Raw genomic sequence first — 16,730 nt, 5'->3', positions numbered from 1 at the left:
TTGTCCAATGGTGGTGGCGTGCCGGAGAGCCTGCGAACTGACGTCACGCTGAGTCGCGGAGCGCCGGCAGGTGGGGCCGAGGCGGTCAAGCCAATGCGATGGCTGGGGCGGGGCCGGGCGCTCTATAAGTTGTCGATAGGCGGGCACTCCGCCCTAGTTTCTAAGGATCATGTCTGCGAGTCAGGATTCCCGGTAAGAAACCCTTTTGCAAAAGGTCGGGGCTGCTCGCCCTGCTGCTCCCTTCCGAGGGCCCCGCGGGGTGGGGGGTGGGGGGCAGCCGAGCCCCACCGCCCCGGGCCTCCAAACCCCCCCACCCCCCGCCCCGGGGTTACGCGGGACAGCCACGCCGGGAGTTCCGGTCCCGGGGGTCTAGGGGGCAGGGCCGGGGCCTGGCCGGCGAGCGGGGACGGCCCGGCATGCGAGGCACGCTGGGAGGCCGATCCCCCCACCCCACTCCCCCGACGCGGCGCGCGAGGCTCCGGCGTCTGAGCGACAGGCTGGGTCGCGACCCGGCATGGGGGACGGCGGCGGCGGCGCGCGTGGCCTGGGCCGGCGGGTTCGGACGCCTCTCCGGCAGAGGGAGGGCTCGCGCGCGCTCGGGTTTCCGGGGGGCTCCGAGGGGACCACTCGCCGGAGCGAGGGGCGCCCGGGTGCTCCGAGCCGGGCGCTCGGTCGCGCGGAGAGCCGGGGCGGAGGAAGCCGGCCGTTCAGTGTGCTGGTTTTCTTGACGGCCAGGACCGAGCCTGACCCCGAGGAGCGGCCGCGTGAGGCACCGGGAGCCTACCCGGCGCCGGGCGGGCGGGTCCATTTTGCCGCACAAGCCGGGCAATTGGCAAACTGCGGATGGGCAGGTCCACTTTCCTTCAGGGGTGAGCGGCCTGAGGTATGGGAGGGCGACGCCATTTCGCGACGGGGGCGGGCGGGCTGTGGATTGTTCGTGGCGGGGGGAGACGCCGCCGGGTGGTCGAGGGAGCGAGCACATGGCGGCCCGAGGGGCTCCCCTCCCCCAGCCCGCTTGGCTTTTGAGTGTTGTGCAATCTCCCCCTTCGCTAGCTCGGCTGGGGCTCATTGTGCGCGAGGCCGCCACCGCCCGCGGCCTCCCACATCCGGGCACCGCGACGGGGGGAGCCGGGCTGGAGGGGGTGGGGGAGGGCGCGGGCGGAGTGACGTGGGGGGGAAGGGGATGTCCTCCCCTCGCCGCCGGGAGGTGAGGGGCGGGACTTCCGGCGCGCCGGGGCAGCGGGGCGGAGGGGGGGGGAGGCGCACGCACTCGGGCTCGGAGCGACCCGGCCCGGGACACGTGGGCCCGGGAGCGCGGCGGCCTTCTGACTCGGTGGAGGAAGGGCTGTGTCCCCGGCGAGCTGGCGGGGTCGGCGCGGGAGTGGAGGCCAACGGCATGGTGCAGGCCAGCCGGCCGCGGGGAGGATTTCTCAGAGTCTCAGTGGGCTTCTGTTTTCCGCCAACAGATCCAGAGACAATGGCCCCGATGGAATGGAGCCCGAAGGCGTCATCGAGGTGAGCTTGGGACTCCTGCGCCCTTGTCCGTTTCTGGGAAAGACGATCTCCACCGGTGTCCCCTGGTCTCGGGAGCGCCGTTGTGCCCTGCCCGAGTAGATCTGCCCCGCCCCCACCCCAGTCCTGATTCCTTTCCGGGGATTTGTTCGAAGTATCTGTGTCCCGGAGCACGTATAGCAGTCCGTTCGGTTTGAGTCCTGTCTTCTGCACGGTCCGCTCTTTGGTTTACCAGTGGCCTGGCGCTGTCTGGGGATTTCCCGGGCCTTGAGTCCGGGACCCACCTGGCCTCCCTGGCGGGAGGAGAGACGGGGGCTGTGGCACTCTCAGTGAGGACGAGGACTGCTCCTCCACACTGGAACACCTCGTGGTCTCTCCTGCCACTGGAAACTCTCTTCCACAGAGCAACTGGAATGAGATCGTTGACAGCTTTGATGACATGAATCTCTCCGAGTCCCTTCTCCGTGGCATCTATGCCTATGGTTTCGAGAAGCCTTCTGCCATCCAGCAGCGAGCCATTCTTCCTTGTATCAAGGGTGAGTGCGCTCGGCCCCAGCACAGGTTCTGGACTATCCCTGACCTGGGTAGAGTGGCACCTGGTTGGTGGTGCTTGTCTCATATCAGTTAGGGACAGAGCAACTCCTTGTTCATCCCAGCTCGGCTTTTGGTCTGTGCCCATGTCTGGTTCATGCCCTGGACACACGGACTGTGGGTGTGATCTCAGTAAGGTGGTGTTTCAGGCAGCTCGTGACTGTTCGTATCTGTGTTTCTACGCCAGCTTGGTGTGGTATTGAGGGAGTTAGTGATCTGGTCTAGTTCACGCTGTTGCGCGTGAGCTCTGCACAGCGCCAGGGTGAAGTCTGAAGCACTTGATTCTCGCCCCACAGCTCTGTGGGGTGCTCGCTGGTGGAGCAGAGCCCTGAAAGGTCTGATCCTGAGATATGCGCTCATGTCCGATTCCTGCTGCTCTGTTTAGGTTATGATGTGATCGCTCAAGCCCAATCTGGGACTGGGAAAACAGCCACTTTCGCCATATCGATTCTGCAACAGATTGAATTAGATTTAAAGGCCACACAGGCCTTGGTCCTGGCGCCCACTAGAGAGCTGGCTCAGCAGGTGAGCATGTCGCTTCTTCCCTCTTCCCCTGAGGGGCTCCTTTAGGAATGATCTGCATCATGAGAAAACGGGGAGAGGTGTGCTCCCCGCAGATCACCGTTCATCAGAAGTGAAGCATGGGCTGGGGGGACAGCTAGAGGGTCCAGCGCGTGAGGTGAGGAAATAAGAGCTCCAGGATATCTGGAGGCTCTTGGGGTTAATTATAAGCTCTCTCTTGCCCAAACACAATAAATATTATTTTCTCCACCCATTTCCTGAGTCAAACGAAAAGGTGGAGCCTGGCTGGCCGGGCAGGTTTGGTGGCTGTTTGATGAACAGAGCCCCTGGCGATGGGCAGAGAGACACCTCGGCAGTGGTGGTGTGCTCCTATCAACTGGGGGCAGAGCGTACGCACTGCCCTTTGTTCATCCTAGCTTGATGCTTGCATTGGTGGCCAGAGCTGTTTCATGCCTGGGGCACATAAAACCCTTGTGGTAGACTGTTTTTCCGGCTCTTGGAAGAGGGAGGGTCAGAAACGGTAATCTTCACTAGAAAAGTTGCGTGGAGAAGTCAGGGTGATTCTGTGCTGACTGAACAAAGGTAAGGTACTGCATGCTAGGGAGAATTCTAGAAGAGCTCTAGAAAGACCTTATGTGTGCAGAAGATACTTTTCTAGAAATTGCACATGCCCCCAGCACAGGTCGTGTGGCCAGAGTTCGCTAGGATGCAGGTGGATGGCCTGTTCCTAAGACTGGTGGCTATGAGACCCGATGAAATGGGTTGCTGGTGGCCTGGGAAGGGGGTTACTGTGAACCCTTGTGTTTGTAGGAGCCAGACGCAGCTCATACCCTGAGCCTGCCACTTAACGCGCGTGATCTTAAATGAAGCATCTGCCCGTTCCTTGTCTGAGCAGTGAGTTCAACGCCGCCCCGTCTGGGTTGGAGAGCAAGCGTCTCATCCCGACCCTCTCCGATGGGGCCTCGCTCTGGCACGGCTCACATACGGGCATTTGTCTTCGGATCTAGATACAGAAGGTAGTCATGGCGCTGGGAGACTACATGGGCGCCTCATGCCACGCCTGCATCGGGGGGACCAACGTGCGCGCCGAGGTCCAGAAGTTGCAGATGGAGGCGCCGCATATCATCGTGGGCACCCCGGGCCGGGTGTTTGACATGCTGAACCGCAGATACCTGTGTGAGTCCTGTCCCCCATCCCCAGCCCCCCATGCCGGGCTGCGCTGCTCTGTGATGAGCCCATGCGTGTCATCTGAGCCCGCTTCCCGTCCTGAGCCTGGGGGAGTGTTCTGCTTCTCAGGGCTGCCAGCTGGCTGAGCGGGTTGCGGGCGGAGGATCAGCCTTCCATCTTCTGAGAGCAGTGCTCTTGTCCCTTCCCTGTTCCTCATCGGGAAATCAAAGTCTCCTGTCGTTCCCTCATTCTGGTCTGCTGGTGTCTTCTCTCCCTAGCTCCCAAGTACATCAAGATGTTCGTCCTGGACGAAGCCGACGAGATGCTGAGCCGAGGCTTCAAGGACCAGATCTATGACATATTCCAGAAGCTCAACAGCAACACCCAGGTGAGCAGCCGCTGCCCGAGCTCCTGCCGCAAAGGCGAGGCTGCCTTTGTGCGATGTGTGCTTGGGGTGACAGCAGGGGTGCCATCGAGAACACTGGGGTCTCCCCTTCAGCCGTTCTGGGCACCGGCTTCCTTTGCAGGCGGTCCGCGGGAAGGGGGTGTGAGCATTGTGAAGGCCCCCCACCCCGAGGCTGCTGTTTTGTGTTAGGTGGTTTTGCTGTCTGCCACGATGCCTTCCGACGTGCTCGAAGTGACCAAGAAGTTCATGAGGGACCCCATCCGGATCCTGGTCAAGAAGGAGGAGCTGACCCTGGAGGGCATCCGCCAGTTCTACATCAACGTGGAGCGAGAGGTGGGGCCCAGTGCAGGAGGCGGGCCGGCGGGGCTTGGTTGGGTATAGCCCCTGACGGATCTCCCCTCCCCCACCCAGGAATGGAAGCTGGATACACTGTGCGACTTGTACGAGACCCTGACCATCACACAGGCGGTCATATTCATCAACACCCGGAGGAAGGTGGACTGGCTCACCGAGAAGATGCACGCCCGGGACTTCACCGTGTCCGCCATGGTGTGTGCCCCTGGCATGTCCGTGGGCCTTATGGGTACCTGCTCCCCTGCGCCCGCGGGCCCATGACACACGTCCTCCTCTCTTCTCTGTTCCTGCTCTAGCACGGAGACATGGACCAAAAGGAACGAGACGTTATCATGAGGGAGTTCCGCTCGGGCTCCAGCAGAGTGCTGATCACCACTGACCTGCTGGTGAGTGGGGGGCGGCCGCCGGGCGGGGAGGAAAAAGGGAAAGTCCAAGCTGATTCCCTCTCCAGGGGGCCCACTCATGCCCCTCTTGCGGAAAGTAGCAACTTGGAAGACGATCTGGCGTGCCTGAGGCTGCTCAGGAACAGGGCATGTCTGTTCCTTTGCTTGCCTTTGGCCGCCTACACTCAATCCAGTCCCTCCAGCTCGGTTGTGTCGTGCTCGTGCTGACGCGTCCTCTCCCCTGACCTAGGCCAGAGGCATCGATGTGCAGCAGGTTTCTTTAGTCATCAACTATGACCTTCCCACCAACAGGGAAAACTATATCCACAGGTAAGCGTAGATCTGGAATGTTCCTGCAGCTTGCCCTTAGCTAAAGTTCTTTCCTCTTCCCTTTCCGTCATTCATCCTCCCTCATCCTGAGATGTCCTTGTTTCCCACCAGAATCGGTCGTGGGGGACGATTTGGCCGTAAGGGTGTGGCTATTAACATGGTGACAGAAGAAGACAAGAGGACTCTGCGAGACATCGAGACCTTCTACAACACCTCTATCGAGGAGATGCCCCTCAATGTCGCTGACCTCATCTGAGGGGCTGTCCTGCTACTAGGACCCCCAGGGTTCAATCTGGGGGGCTGAAGAGCGGCAGGAGGGGGGAGGGAAGGGAGCCAAGGGATGGACATCTTGTCATTTTTTTTCCTTTTTTTTTCTTTGAATAAATGTCACTTTTTGAGGCAAAAAGAAGGAACCGTGAACATTTTAGACCCCCTTTTCTTTGGGGCAGGCTCTTGCTCCAGGCGCCGTCTCTTCTCCCCAAAACACTAATCTGTCCATAACCTAGTCAACCTCCAAACCCCAGAGGCTCTCACCCCACCCCAGCTGAACGCCTCTGAGGACCCAAGGGGCCACAGTGTCACTCAGCCTCATTTGCTGGACCAAATCTGGAGAATCCCTGAGTTCAGGGACTCGGGATTGTCCCCAGGTGGGGGGAGCAGGGGAGGAAAAATGGTAGCCATTTTTACATTGTTTTGTATAGTATTTATTGATTCAGGAAACAAAACACAAAATTCTGAATAAAATGACTTGCAAACTGCCTGTTTGGGCTTTTCATTTCTTGCCTCCCCTTCCTTCCCACCTGTTACTGGCACATCTCTGGCTGTGCCCCTCACCTCCCAGGGAGTAGTCATTACCCTTCCAAATTATCCTCGGATTGCTTTTTTTCCCCACCTCCCTTCTGACCAGAAAGTGGTCCCATTCACTGGATGGGACACTGCTCTGTAACGGGCTGGACGCCAGGCGCCAGCAGCAGCGTAAGTGCCTCACGTGTCTCAGCCAAGAGGAAGTGACAATAGAAACCTTTCCCGGGGCGCCTGGGTGGCTCAGTGGGTTAAGCCTCAGCCTTCTAGCTTTCTGCTTGGCAGGGGGTCGGCTCTACCCTGCCCGGCCTACTTGTTACCGGTCAAAATCTTACAAAAAAAAAAATTTTTTTTTACCTTTTCCCAACCCCTTGGCTTGCATACCCCATTTCTAGGGAACATTGGGGTATATGTCCCCACGGGTTTTGTAATCCCTTGGGACCTCCGGCAGACTTGGATACATTGTTCCCTGAGGAACAGCTGCCTCCAGACTCCCATCTATGTGTGACCTTTTGAAGGCTGGTGGCACCCACTTGGGAAGCCAGGGCAACCCCCCTCACTCAATGACAAAGGTCAGTGACTCAGGGATCGGTGGCTGGGACTGAGGTGCCTGAGTCAGGCTGGGGGCGGACCGCCGGAGTTACAGGAAGTCAAAATCCTAATTCCTCCTTCTCCAAACGGAGGCAGAGGGCTAGGGTTGAGCAAGCAGCGGGTGGAGACAAACCCAACCGGGACTGCCAGGGTGAGGCCCGTTGGTCATGAGGCTCGCTGTGCTCTTCTTGGGGGCCTTGGGGCTGCTGGCAGGTAAGGAGAGGCCCAAGGGGAGGAGGCCCTGGGAGGAGCATCCCCGAGGGCTGCTGACCAGTCTTCCTCTGCTGAAAGCCCAGGGGACGGGGAACGACTGTCCTCATAAGAAGTCGGCCACTCTGCTGCCGTCCTTCACGGTGACCCCAACGGCCACAGAGAGCACAGCAAGCCCTGGGACCACGAGCCACAGAACCACCACGGCAGGCACCACCAGCCAAGAACCCACAACAGCCACTCACAAGCCCCTGACCACCCCCAGCCATGGAAACACCACAGTTCACCCAACGACGAGCAACAGCACCACCGCCAGCCCAAACACCTCCACCAGCTCCCCCCACCCAGGGCCACTGCCCCCTCCGCCCCCACCGCCCAGTCCCAGCCCCGGGCCCCAGGAGGCCATAGGAGACTACACTTGGACTAATGGCTCCCAGCCCTGCGTCCGGCTCCAAGCCCAGATTCAAATTGGAGTCGTGTACCCAACCCAGGGCGGAGGAGAGGTAACGCCAAGAGACGGCGGAGGACCAGAGGGGCAGGGGTGCAAGGCCCCCCGGCTGCGGGGCAGAAGGGGACACGTGGGGTGGGCATGCAGAGGGTGAGGAGCCTTGGACGGCACAACTGTGTTCTCACAGCACGCTCATCTTAACTTTTGCAGGCCTGGGGCATCTCGGTCCTGAACCCCAATAAGACCAAGCCGGAGGGGCGCTGTGAGGGCGCCCACCCCCGTCTGCTGCTCTTGTTCCCCTCCGGACAGCTCAGCTTCGGATTCGAGCAGGTACCTGGCCCTCATCCCCGCCCCCGTGAGCCCTCCTCCCACCCAGCACTCGCTGCGCTCTTGACTTGGGGCTGAGGCTGCTGCTGTCCCTGGCCGCCCTGAGCCTTCCCGGTCACCTCCCCAGGACCCACGGCAGGGCGCGGTCTACCTGAGCTCCGTGGCTCTGGAGTACAACGTGTCCTTTCCTCGGGCAGCGCGTGAGTAACCCGCCCCCTCGCCGCGGGCCCTAGACGTCCGGGCTCCTGAAGGGACAGCAGCCGGGGACGGGGACAGAGAGCTGACCCTTCCTCGCTCTTCCAGAATGGACCTTCTTGGGTCAGAATTCATCCCTTCGGGCTCTCCAAGCACCCCTGGGCCAGAGCTTCAGCTGCAGAAACGCGAGTGTCACCCTGGCACCGTCTCTGCACCTTGACCTGCTCGGGCTGAAGCTTCAGGCTGCTCGGCTGCCTCCCTCGGGGGCCTTTGGGCCAAGTAAGACCCCCTCCTCCCCCCCTCGGACAGCCCCCCTGCCCTGGGCCCAGAACCCTCCTTCTTACATCTTGAACTTCCCTTCCTCTCTCAGGCCTGCCGTGGCTCTAAGGCAACCGTCCCACTTCCTCTGCAAGACTCTGGCCGCCTCCCCTTTTGTTTAGGGCCCAGAGTCTTCTAGGGGAGCTCCGTGCCAGCTTCCCACTTGCCAGTGTGCCCCCCGAGGCCTCCTCCCTCCTGGGCCCGGCCTCCACGTGATTCCCGCCCACCCTCCCTCTCTGCCAGGTTTCTCCTGTCCCAGCGACCAGTTCAACCTGCTGCCCGTTATCATCGGCTTGGTGGCGCTCGGCCTCCTTGCCCTGGTGCTGGTTACATTCTGCGTGGTTCGGAGACGCCCACCCTCCTACCAGGCCCTCTGAGGATCTGTCCCAACACCAGAGGACACCACGGGGCCGGCGGTTCTCCCCACTCAACCGACTCAGAAACAAAAGTCTTCCCTCTCCGCCTTCAGGGTCACCAACAAGAGCAGAGCTAATGCCATATGGAGGGATGGAGGAGAAAGATGTTTGTTAGATGTGACCTGTTTTTCCTCTCCCAGCCCCCGAATAATAAAACCTGCTCGAACCTCTGCCCTCGGTTTCCCCTTTCTTATCAGGATTCAAGGCCGCTGAGGGTCGCTCACATGCCTTTCTGTGCCGTCCAGGACTGAGGCTCAGCCAGCCAGACCGTCAGGTCACAAGTGACCACGTGCTCTCATGGGTTCACAGCTGGTGTTGCATCCGCCTTGCCCCCCTTCCCCTCTCTCTGGGGTCTCTGGCTGCTCCAGCGCCCCCTGCCCTCCAAACCAGTTTTGCAGTCACAGGTGAAGCAGGTAGCAATGGCCAATGAGCGTGGGTGGGAAGGTCACACCTGGGTCATTTCCTTTCCAAGGGCTGTGTGGGATCTCCTAAGCAACAAAAAAGCTCTGCGCTGCCCACCGCCGTCGGGGGAGGGTTGCACACGCCGATCAAACCCTCCTGCACCAGGGATGCTCCTATCCCAGCTGCGGCAGCAGTAGGTACTCTGACCTCCACCCACAATCACCCTCGGTGTTCCCAGTAACAGAATACCTCCAGCCAGGGCCCCACACCTCCAGCCCCGTGCGGTGTATTTTGTGGGAGCCGGCGGCCGCCCCAGGCCGGTTGCCCACCCCAGACCGGTTGCCCCACTTCACAGGAGCCCACGGTGCAATCGCCCGGGGGCCAGGACTGGGCCCTTCCAGCTGCAGAGGCCCTATAAGGCCGGAGACCTGTCCCACTGCGAGCAGCCCCACCCCCGCGTCCCCGGACATCCGGGGTGACCTTGCTGTCTGTGGCAAAGAACGGCCACTCGACAGCGTGATCTGTGCGGCGGGCGCCAGGCCCGCCTCCCCCAGGATGGCTGGGAGCCCGAGTCCCAGCGAGGGGGGGCGGAGGACATCGCTCCGCGGTGCTGGGGGGTCGTCCACGCTGGCCTTTCCCAAGGGGCGCTGCTGGGCCCGGGGCCTCGCTGGCGTGCTCGCTCGGCACGCGGCCGCAGTGGGCGCAGGGGTCGGCGGGGTGGGAGGGAACCCTCAGGTCCCGGGGCTCACCTTCCTCCCCTGCTGCCTCCTCTTCCGCCTCACCGTCCCGGCCCAGTAGCTGCGAGCGCACCCAACCGCCAAGGCCCAGGGAGTCGGGGGAGGTGGAACGGGGGCCTGCGCGCAGCTCGGCGCCTCCGGGGGGCTACCTGCCGCAGGCTGTCCTGCTCCCGCCGGCGCCCCTCGCTCTGGAGACGCCGAGACAACAGGAGACAGGGAGCCACGGCGCCCCAACCCAACGCCCTTCGGGAGACTCAAGTGCCTTCTCTCTCAACTTCGAACAACGTGGAGTCGGCCGGGGGCGAACAAGATGGCGCCGCGCAGCAGGCACGGAGAAAGGCAGGAGGCTCCGTGCCTCCGAACTGGAAGCGTAAACAAAGGCGCGATAGGTGGAACTGCGCAGGCGCAAACCCGGGGACGCCGTGAAATTCGAACAGGGAGGGTGCGTCCGAAACGTGGTCTCTCGGCGAGACCTATTCCACGCTGCTGAAGGGGGGGGGGAGAAAGAGCGGGGACCAGGGAGGGCGGAAGCCCAGAGCGCGCATGCGCAGCGTCGGTCAATGGCGGCCCGGAGATGGGCGGAAGCTAGTTTTGCAACATGGCGGCCGAGGCAGACGGCCCGCTGAAACGGGCGCTGGTACCGCTTCTCTTACCTGAGAAATGCTACGACCATATTTTCGTCCACTGGGACTTGCTTCACGGTGAGCTTTATTCGGCCTCCTATCAAACCTCTGCTCGAGCGCCCTCGGCCATCAGTGGCGTGGGACTGCGGTCCAGGCTGCGGCCTCCCCTGCCGGGCTGAGCCGGGCGGAAGTCCCTGCGGAGGGTGCGGAAGTGTCTCGGCCTTCATAGACGGGGGCTCGCCTTGTATGGGCGGGCGGCGGCCGGGAGGGGTCGGCGGGCGGCGGCGGCGGAAATACTTATTTATGAGAGTAAGAGATGAGAAGACTCGGCACGGAGCAGAGTTACAGCCTGACTATATGTCGTTCTGGTTTCCAGTAGATCAATAGGATCCCGGGGTCCTGGGATGGAGCCCCGCGCCAGGGAGCCTGCTTCTCCCTCTCCGTCTGCCGCTCCCCCTGCTCCTGCTTTCTCTGTCAAATAAAATCCTAAAAAAGATGAGTAGACCTTGAGCAGTTGGCGCTTGCTTCAAGGCCTCTGAGGAGTCTGGGCTCCAGGGGCACTTAGGGGCGCCTCTAACCCTCCACGTTTGCTCATGGTCTGAGCCTGGGGTGATCCCGCAGTGCCCCGTCTGCGAGGCAGACCCCCACGAAGCCCACTGCAGACGTCAGTTCCCGTGGGAGACCGGCCCAGCCTGCTCTTGTCCCTTCCTGGGCCCCCACTGTGTGCTCCTGAGACCCAACTGGGTCGAGCTCCTAGGGCTACAGAAGGTGTGGGCCAGGGCCTACCTGAAGGGTAACGTGAGGTCCCTGAGCAGGGGGCCAGGGACAAGGGTTCAGGAATGAATGGGTGGGGAGACAACTGGAGTGGATCGCCTGGGTTGCCCAGATGAGGCGAATGAAGGATCTGTGGACTCCTGGGCATTGCTCAGCTTTGCACAAGGGAAGCGATGGAGATCTCTTGGAAGTCACACCAAGAAGTTTTTTCTCCCACATTTTTATTTGACCAAGAGCGCGTGCATATACAAGCAGGGGAAGCCACAGGGAGAGGAAAAGGGAAAAGCAGGGAGACCAACGTGGGGTTCAATTCCAGGACCCCGGGATCATGACCTGAGCCAAAGGCAGACGCTTAACCCACTGAGCCACCCAGGCACCCCCACACCAAGCAGTTTAGATGTAATCCTCAGGGTAAAGCCTGTTTTGGAAAAGTCAGCTGACAGTGATAGGATTTGGAGCAGGAAGGCCCAGGCCTTTTGCACCCGCCACCAGACAGCCCCAGGCTTCCCTGTGCGGCTCGGTCCAGGTCTTAAGGAGCGGTGGCAACCCACCGCAGTGTGAAGAACCTTTAGCCCTGGGCTGGGTTCGAGAGGCGTCCATTCTGTTTACTCTTTTTTTTCTCTTCTCAGTCCCCTGCCTCAAGATCCTGCTCAGCAAAGGCCTGGGTCTGGGCATTGTGGCTGGGTCACTGCTGGGTACGTACCTTGTACCTTATCTTCTTTCCCTGCCGTTGGGTGGAGGGCGGAGAGCTGAGATGCCAGAAACTGGGTGGGTCCCTTAACCAGAAGTGGAGGTCCAGGCTTCCCAGCCCACTGTCTGGCTGGGGTGGTATGCTCCCGAGGGATACACGCCCCCATCTCTGGTCTTCTCTTCCTGTCTCTAGTAAAACTGCCGCAGGTGTTTAAAATCCTGAGAGCCAAGAGTGCTGAAGGGTTGAGCCTTCAGTCAGTAATGCTAGAACTAGTGGCACTGACGGGGACCATGGTCTACAGCATCACCAACAACTTCCCGTTCAGGTGAGGAATCCCACCCTTGGTCCCCAAGGGTGAATGTCCACATGTCTAGTGGGGGTAGGGCGAGGCAGGTAAAAGGGTGGCAAAGCTTAAGCCCTTCTTGAAATCTGGCCGTCTTCTGTGGTCGTGACGAGAGGAGAGTACGCCACGGATGGCCAGGACCTAGAAGGAGTCTGTCAGGGGGGTGCTGAAGGACGGAGAGTCATCAGCGAACTGTGGCCCCAGATGGAGGGGCCATGGAGGCTCTCCCTGCCTCTTTCCAGGCCCGCCTTTCTTCCTCCCAACTCTTGACTCTGCAGCTCTTGGGGAGAAGCCCTGTTCCTGATGCTCCAGACTGTCACCATCTGCTTCCTGGTCCTGCACTACAGAGGACAGACCGTGCAAGGTGCTGGGGGTTCAGCAGAGAGCAGGCTGTGGCTCTAGCGGGTCCTGTAGGGCACTCCGGCCTGGGGAAGCCTGAGCACTGGAGAGGCTCAGCGGGACTCCTTACCTCCCTGACCCCCAGGTGTCACCTTCCTAGCGAGTTACGCGCTGGTACTGCTGCTGCTGCTGTCCCCGCTGACGCCCCTGGCCCTTATCACCCTGCTCCAGGCCTCCAACATGCCTGCGGTGGTCGTGGGGAGGGTGAGGACTGGGAGCAAAGGAAGGGTGCAGGACGGGAGCCCCACGTGTGGGGGTGCGGGTGGATCGGGAGGGGCCGGCAGCTCTGTGACGGGACACGGGAGAATTCAGATGTCACCATTCACCATCTCCCCCAGCTGCTCCAGGCGGCCACCAACTACCGGAACGGACACACGGGCCAGCTCTCAGCCGTCACCGTCTTTCTGCTGTTTGCGGGGTCCTTGGCCAGAATCTTCACCTCCATTCAGGTGAGCGCCTCTTCTGCCCTCCAGGGGGCACTAGAGCCTTGCCCTTGCGCAGCGGCAGGCTTGAAGCGGCCCCTTCTCTGAACACTTTCTGGGTCCCTGGCGGTCTCTCTTGCAGGAGACGGGAGATCCCCTCATGGCGGGCACCTTTGTGGTCTCTTCTCTCTGTAACGGCCTCATCGCCGGCCAGCTCCTCTTCTACTGGAATGCAAAGGCAGCCCACGGGAAGAAAGAGCAGTAGGGTGGAGCTGGCTCCTGGAGCGGGTTCCGGGTCTCTTCCATTCATCCCCCCAGCCTCAGGGTCGTTCCCATCCGGACCAGCCTGCTGGTGGGACCTCTCCTCGTTCTTCATTCCTCTACGGTCGTGACAGCCTTGAGCCAGGGTTTTGGTGGGAATGCGTATCCTAGGAAGGGACGGGCGTCGGGATTTTCAGGCTGACACTTTGCACGGCCCCATGCGTGTACTATTAACTCACTTAATCGGACACTTCTCCAGCAGCAACCCCCAGCTATTTAGGTATCTCTGGGGCCCAAGTCAGCCCTGCACTCCCCCAGCGGCCCTAGAGGGCAGAGCCTGCCGATGGAAGCATCTGGGGGCCTGGGGCTGCTCCCCGAACCTGGTTGGGACGGCCTCCAGGACCCCAGTGCTGGCTGGGGGTAGGGTGGGGGGATGGAGAGTGACTCAGGCAGGGCCGCAGGGTGGGGTGAGGCGGTTCCTGCTCTGGCAGGTCCAGGCGGAAGGGAGCGGAGACTGCTGGTTCTTGCTGCAGTGAGCGGGGAACAGACACAGGGCAATAAAGACGCCGAGACATGGTTTAATTGTAAAAACTGTGTTAATCCTACAAAAAAAGTGTGTTTTGTAGGGGAGGTGGCAGCGGAGATGGGGACCATAGCACAGGCCTCCTCTGAACTGGGGTCCAACAGAGTTCTAAAGGAGGGTTTGCAGCTTGGGGTGGGGGTGGGAGGTTCTGGGTGAAGACAGGGCGGGGGGGGGCTTCCTGGGAGGTCCGTGTCCACCGGGGTTAGAGGTGGGTCAGGGGCAGGGGGGACCCCGACAGGGGAGGGTTATACGGAGTGGGAGAGCCTGGGGGGAGGTAGGGGCTATAGTGGGGGAGCAGCTCTCCCTGGAGCCGGGGGTTACTCTGAGGGAGGGAGCACGGCGAGGTCGTCTCTGGTTTACAGTGGGAAGAGCTGCAGAGAGAGAGACACCGGGGTTAGAGCCTGTACCAGGCTGGGAGGGGCCGGCAGGGCCCCCCACTCACAGGTTGGGGGGCTGGACCAGCTCTGGGCAACGTAGGAACAACGCCCCGGCTGTCCGGGCCCCACGGGATGGCGCTGTCCGGAGCAGACCCCGGGACAGCTTGAGAACAGCGGCACGGCCCTGTCGGGGCACGCTCCAGAGGGCCAGCTTGCGTGCTGCGCCTGTTTTCCTCTTTTGGGGCGGGAGGCCAGGAAGGGGCAGAGTTGGGCCTGGCCTCTCCTTGCCCCGCGGGCAGGGAGAGGAAGCCGGGTCACAGGAGGGCCAGAAGCAGGGAGGAAACGGGAAATTCAGGTAACTAGAAACAGGATCACATCCTGGGGGCCGGCACTGCGGGGCTGGGATGGAAACCCGGGCCACCAGAGCGCTTCCAGGCCAGCGCGGCACTGGGGCGTCCTCCCAGTCGGCTCCCCCCGCCCCCAGAGTGGCCCCTGCCCGTCCCTCAGCCGGCTCCCCACCGCTCACCCGTATCCGCCTGGCAGGTAGGCTGTGGAGTAGTTGGGCGGCTGGTACCCAAAGCCTCTGCTCCCCTGGGTGGTCGCGAACCCGGGGCCCCAGACCGGCCCGCCAGCAGCCACGCCGCCGCTCCCCGCGCCGAAGTGGGGCGCCCCGGCTCCCGAGCTCTTGGCCTTGCGCCGAGGCCGGTACTTGTAGTCGGGGTAGTCGCGCAGGTGCCGGGCGCGGAGCCGTTTGGCCTCTTCCACGAAGGGCCGCTTCTCGTCCTCGCCCAGCAGCTTCCACTGCGCTCCCAGGCGCTTGGAGATCTCCGAGTTGTGCATCTTCGGGTTCTGCTGCGCCATCTGGCGACGCTGCGCGGAGCTCCACACCATGAACGCGTTCATGGGCCGCTTCACCTTCTCCAGGGGGAGCCCCCCGGAGACCCCTGGGCTCCCGGCGCCCTCCCGCTCCTGGCAGCCCGAGGGCAAGTTGGCAGGAGCCGCGGGGGCAGGAGGCTGCAGGCTCCAGACCTGGTCGTGGGAAGGGCCGGGAAGCGCCATGGGGGCGTGGGGGGGGGGGGAGGGAAGCCTCGAGAGGGCGTCCCGTGCGCCCTCCCCTCCGAAGCGCAACGTCGGTGCCCAAACCCGGGGTCCTTAAAATGCAAGTGTCTTCCTAGTCTCGAGTCGTTCCAGAGGAACTCGTGTCCCTAAAAAGTAGGCGTCGTCCCCAAGTTCAGAGTCCTGAGAACGGAGCCCCTGCTCCCAACCAATGAAGCGCACCTGGGAGAGCCGGCGGCTCGGCCCGCCGCCGGGCACCCCGCACGGCTCAGGCTGCGCGCTCCGCTCCCCGACGCCGCGAGGCGTCCGCCCCAGCCCGCCTGCCGCCAAGGCGCGCCCGGCCTCCGAGCGTCCCGAGCAGTCCCGGGCCCGGCCGCCACCGCCCCTCTCACCTGGCCTCAACGTCTGTGGCTGGCGGGTGGGCCAGACCCGGGAACGGCTTTTAACCAGACTCCGCCCCACTCCCTCCCCGCAGACCGCGCCTCCTTAAGGGCGCCAACGTCCCCCTCCCTCGGGCAAACCCAGGTGTCCTGTTCTTCCCAGCCCCCAACAGTCCCCTCGGGGCACCACGCCCCCTCCCCACCCAAGACCCAGATGTCGAGCCTTCCAGCCCCAGGAACGCTGCACGCCTTCTCCTTCCTGCTGCAGCTCCGGCAATTTAAAGTCAATTCCTCCGCACAATGGGATGGCGCACAGGGGAATCAAAAGCCCTCAGGGTCCCAATTGAGCGAGGAGGAAGTTGGGAACACCCCACCCCCTACCCCAAACCCTTTTCTTGTGCCTATTGCTCCTCAAAGCCCTGACCTGCCCCTGGGCCAACACCATCTGGAGGCAGGCTGGTTCGGCTTCCTGAGTCATCCCAGCAGGTGCTCAGGTGGTGATTCAACCTGGGGTCCAGGTGAGCAGACTTAAGCCATCCCGATGCTAGCCCCCAAGCCTCGGTTTCTCCCCGCCGGCTGCCCTCTGCAAACCTGAGTCTGAGGACAGGGAGCCCCAGACCCTGGGACAACCCCCCCAACCACCACCACCCCCGGAGCAAGGGGTCAGCAGCGTGGATCCCTGAGAACAAGCCTGGACCCAGAGCGGAGGGCGGGCCCCCTGAGCCTCAGAGGGTCTCGAGGGAGCCCGGCTCCCCGTTCTGCCCCAGGCCTCGGTAATAGGATTAGGCAGCCCGGCCTTGGCTCTCAGCCCTTCTCGGGACCGGCTCCAGCTCCCGCTCGAGTACCCCGCAGCAGCCCTACCTGGGCCGCCGTGACTCAGGGGAGGAGCGGCCTGCTCCCTCTACCAGCACACCCGGGGGAGGGGAGAAGCACCACGACAGGCCACAAGCCATTGGGCTCCAGACTAGGAAGGGACCTGGGCCTGGGAGACAGGAATGCCAGGAATTTCCAGAAGAGAAAGCAGGTGGGGAGAGAGGAACCGAGGCCGGGCAGGTCCATCAGAGAGAAACTGACGGACCCAGCTGGGGCCAAGGAAAGTACAAGGAACCAC

At 62.3% G+C, this 16,730-nt stretch overlaps 4 protein-coding genes and 4 non-coding genes across 9 annotated transcripts; 7 read left to right on the top strand and 1 right to left on the bottom strand.

Moving 5' to 3' along the window:
• The first annotated feature begins 87 nt into the window (after positions 1-87).
• On the top strand, positions 88-5,744 carry EIF4A1 (eukaryotic translation initiation factor 4A1). The gene is made up of 11 exons (XM_047705859.1): positions 88-192; positions 1,467-1,515; positions 1,916-2,048; positions 2,489-2,628; positions 3,633-3,801; positions 4,071-4,180; positions 4,388-4,531; positions 4,610-4,747; positions 4,849-4,938; positions 5,186-5,265; positions 5,377-5,744. The coding sequence occupies exons 1-11, from the start codon at positions 170-172 to the stop codon at positions 5,519-5,521; spliced, it is 1,221 nt and encodes a 406-aa protein (XP_047561815.1). The 5' UTR covers positions 88-169; the 3' UTR covers positions 5,522-5,744.
• Positions 2,083-2,217, top strand: LOC125088258 (small nucleolar RNA SNORA48). Its single transcript, XR_007123654.1, has one exon. It is a non-coding gene; the product is annotated as a small nucleolar RNA SNORA48 (small nucleolar RNA).
• On the top strand, positions 2,947-3,091 carry LOC125088259 (small nucleolar RNA SNORA48). The gene has a single exon (XR_007123655.1). It is a non-coding gene; the product is annotated as a small nucleolar RNA SNORA48 (small nucleolar RNA).
• LOC125088267 (small nucleolar RNA SNORD10) lies at positions 3,847-3,980 on the top strand. The gene has a single exon (XR_007123663.1). It is a non-coding gene; the product is annotated as a small nucleolar RNA SNORD10 (small nucleolar RNA).
• LOC125088245 (small nucleolar RNA SNORA67) lies at positions 4,981-5,122 on the top strand. Its single transcript, XR_007123642.1, has one exon. It is a non-coding gene; the product is annotated as a small nucleolar RNA SNORA67 (small nucleolar RNA).
• A 921-nt stretch (positions 5,745-6,665) lies between the features above and the next one.
• Positions 6,666-8,744, top strand: CD68 (CD68 molecule). Its single transcript, XM_047705860.1, has 6 exons — positions 6,666-6,870; positions 6,949-7,370; positions 7,526-7,645; positions 7,770-7,842; positions 7,946-8,116; positions 8,399-8,744. The coding sequence occupies exons 1-6, from the start codon at positions 6,825-6,827 to the stop codon at positions 8,530-8,532; spliced, it is 966 nt and encodes a 321-aa protein (XP_047561816.1). The 5' UTR covers positions 6,666-6,824; the 3' UTR covers positions 8,533-8,744.
• A 1,499-nt stretch (positions 8,745-10,243) lies between these two features.
• On the top strand, positions 10,244-13,814 carry MPDU1 (mannose-P-dolichol utilization defect 1). 2 transcript variants are annotated; one of them, XM_047705862.1, is made up of 7 exons: positions 10,245-10,411; positions 11,737-11,802; positions 11,991-12,123; positions 12,420-12,505; positions 12,626-12,744; positions 12,879-12,989; positions 13,105-13,814. In XM_047705862.1, the coding sequence occupies exons 1-7, from the start codon at positions 10,309-10,311 to the stop codon at positions 13,225-13,227; spliced, it is 741 nt and encodes a 246-aa protein (XP_047561818.1). In that variant the 5' UTR covers positions 10,245-10,308; the 3' UTR covers positions 13,228-13,814. The 2 variants fall into 2 exon arrangements, with proteins under 2 accessions (XP_047561817.1, XP_047561818.1); XM_047705861.1 differs by lacking the exon at positions 13,105-13,814 and having other exon boundaries at positions 10,244-10,411; positions 12,626-12,993.
• On the bottom strand, positions 13,813-16,597 carry SOX15 (SRY-box transcription factor 15). Its single transcript, XM_047705863.1, has 2 exons — positions 14,710-16,597; positions 13,813-14,177 (listed from the first exon to the last, which is right to left on the bottom strand). Exons 1-2 carry the CDS (start codon positions 15,240-15,242, stop codon positions 14,009-14,011), a joined length of 702 nt encoding a protein of 233 aa, XP_047561819.1. The 5' UTR covers positions 15,243-16,597; the 3' UTR covers positions 13,813-14,008.
• Between the last annotated feature and the right edge of the window lie 133 nt (positions 16,598-16,730).

Source organism: Lutra lutra, chromosome 16, assembly GCF_902655055.1.
Source record: "Lutra lutra chromosome 16, mLutLut1.2, whole genome shotgun sequence".
NCBI lineage: Eukaryota > Metazoa > Chordata > Mammalia > Carnivora > Mustelidae > Lutra > Lutra lutra.
The sequence above is the reverse complement of the archived record's forward strand: the minus strand, read 5'-3'. Positions and strand labels throughout refer to the sequence as shown.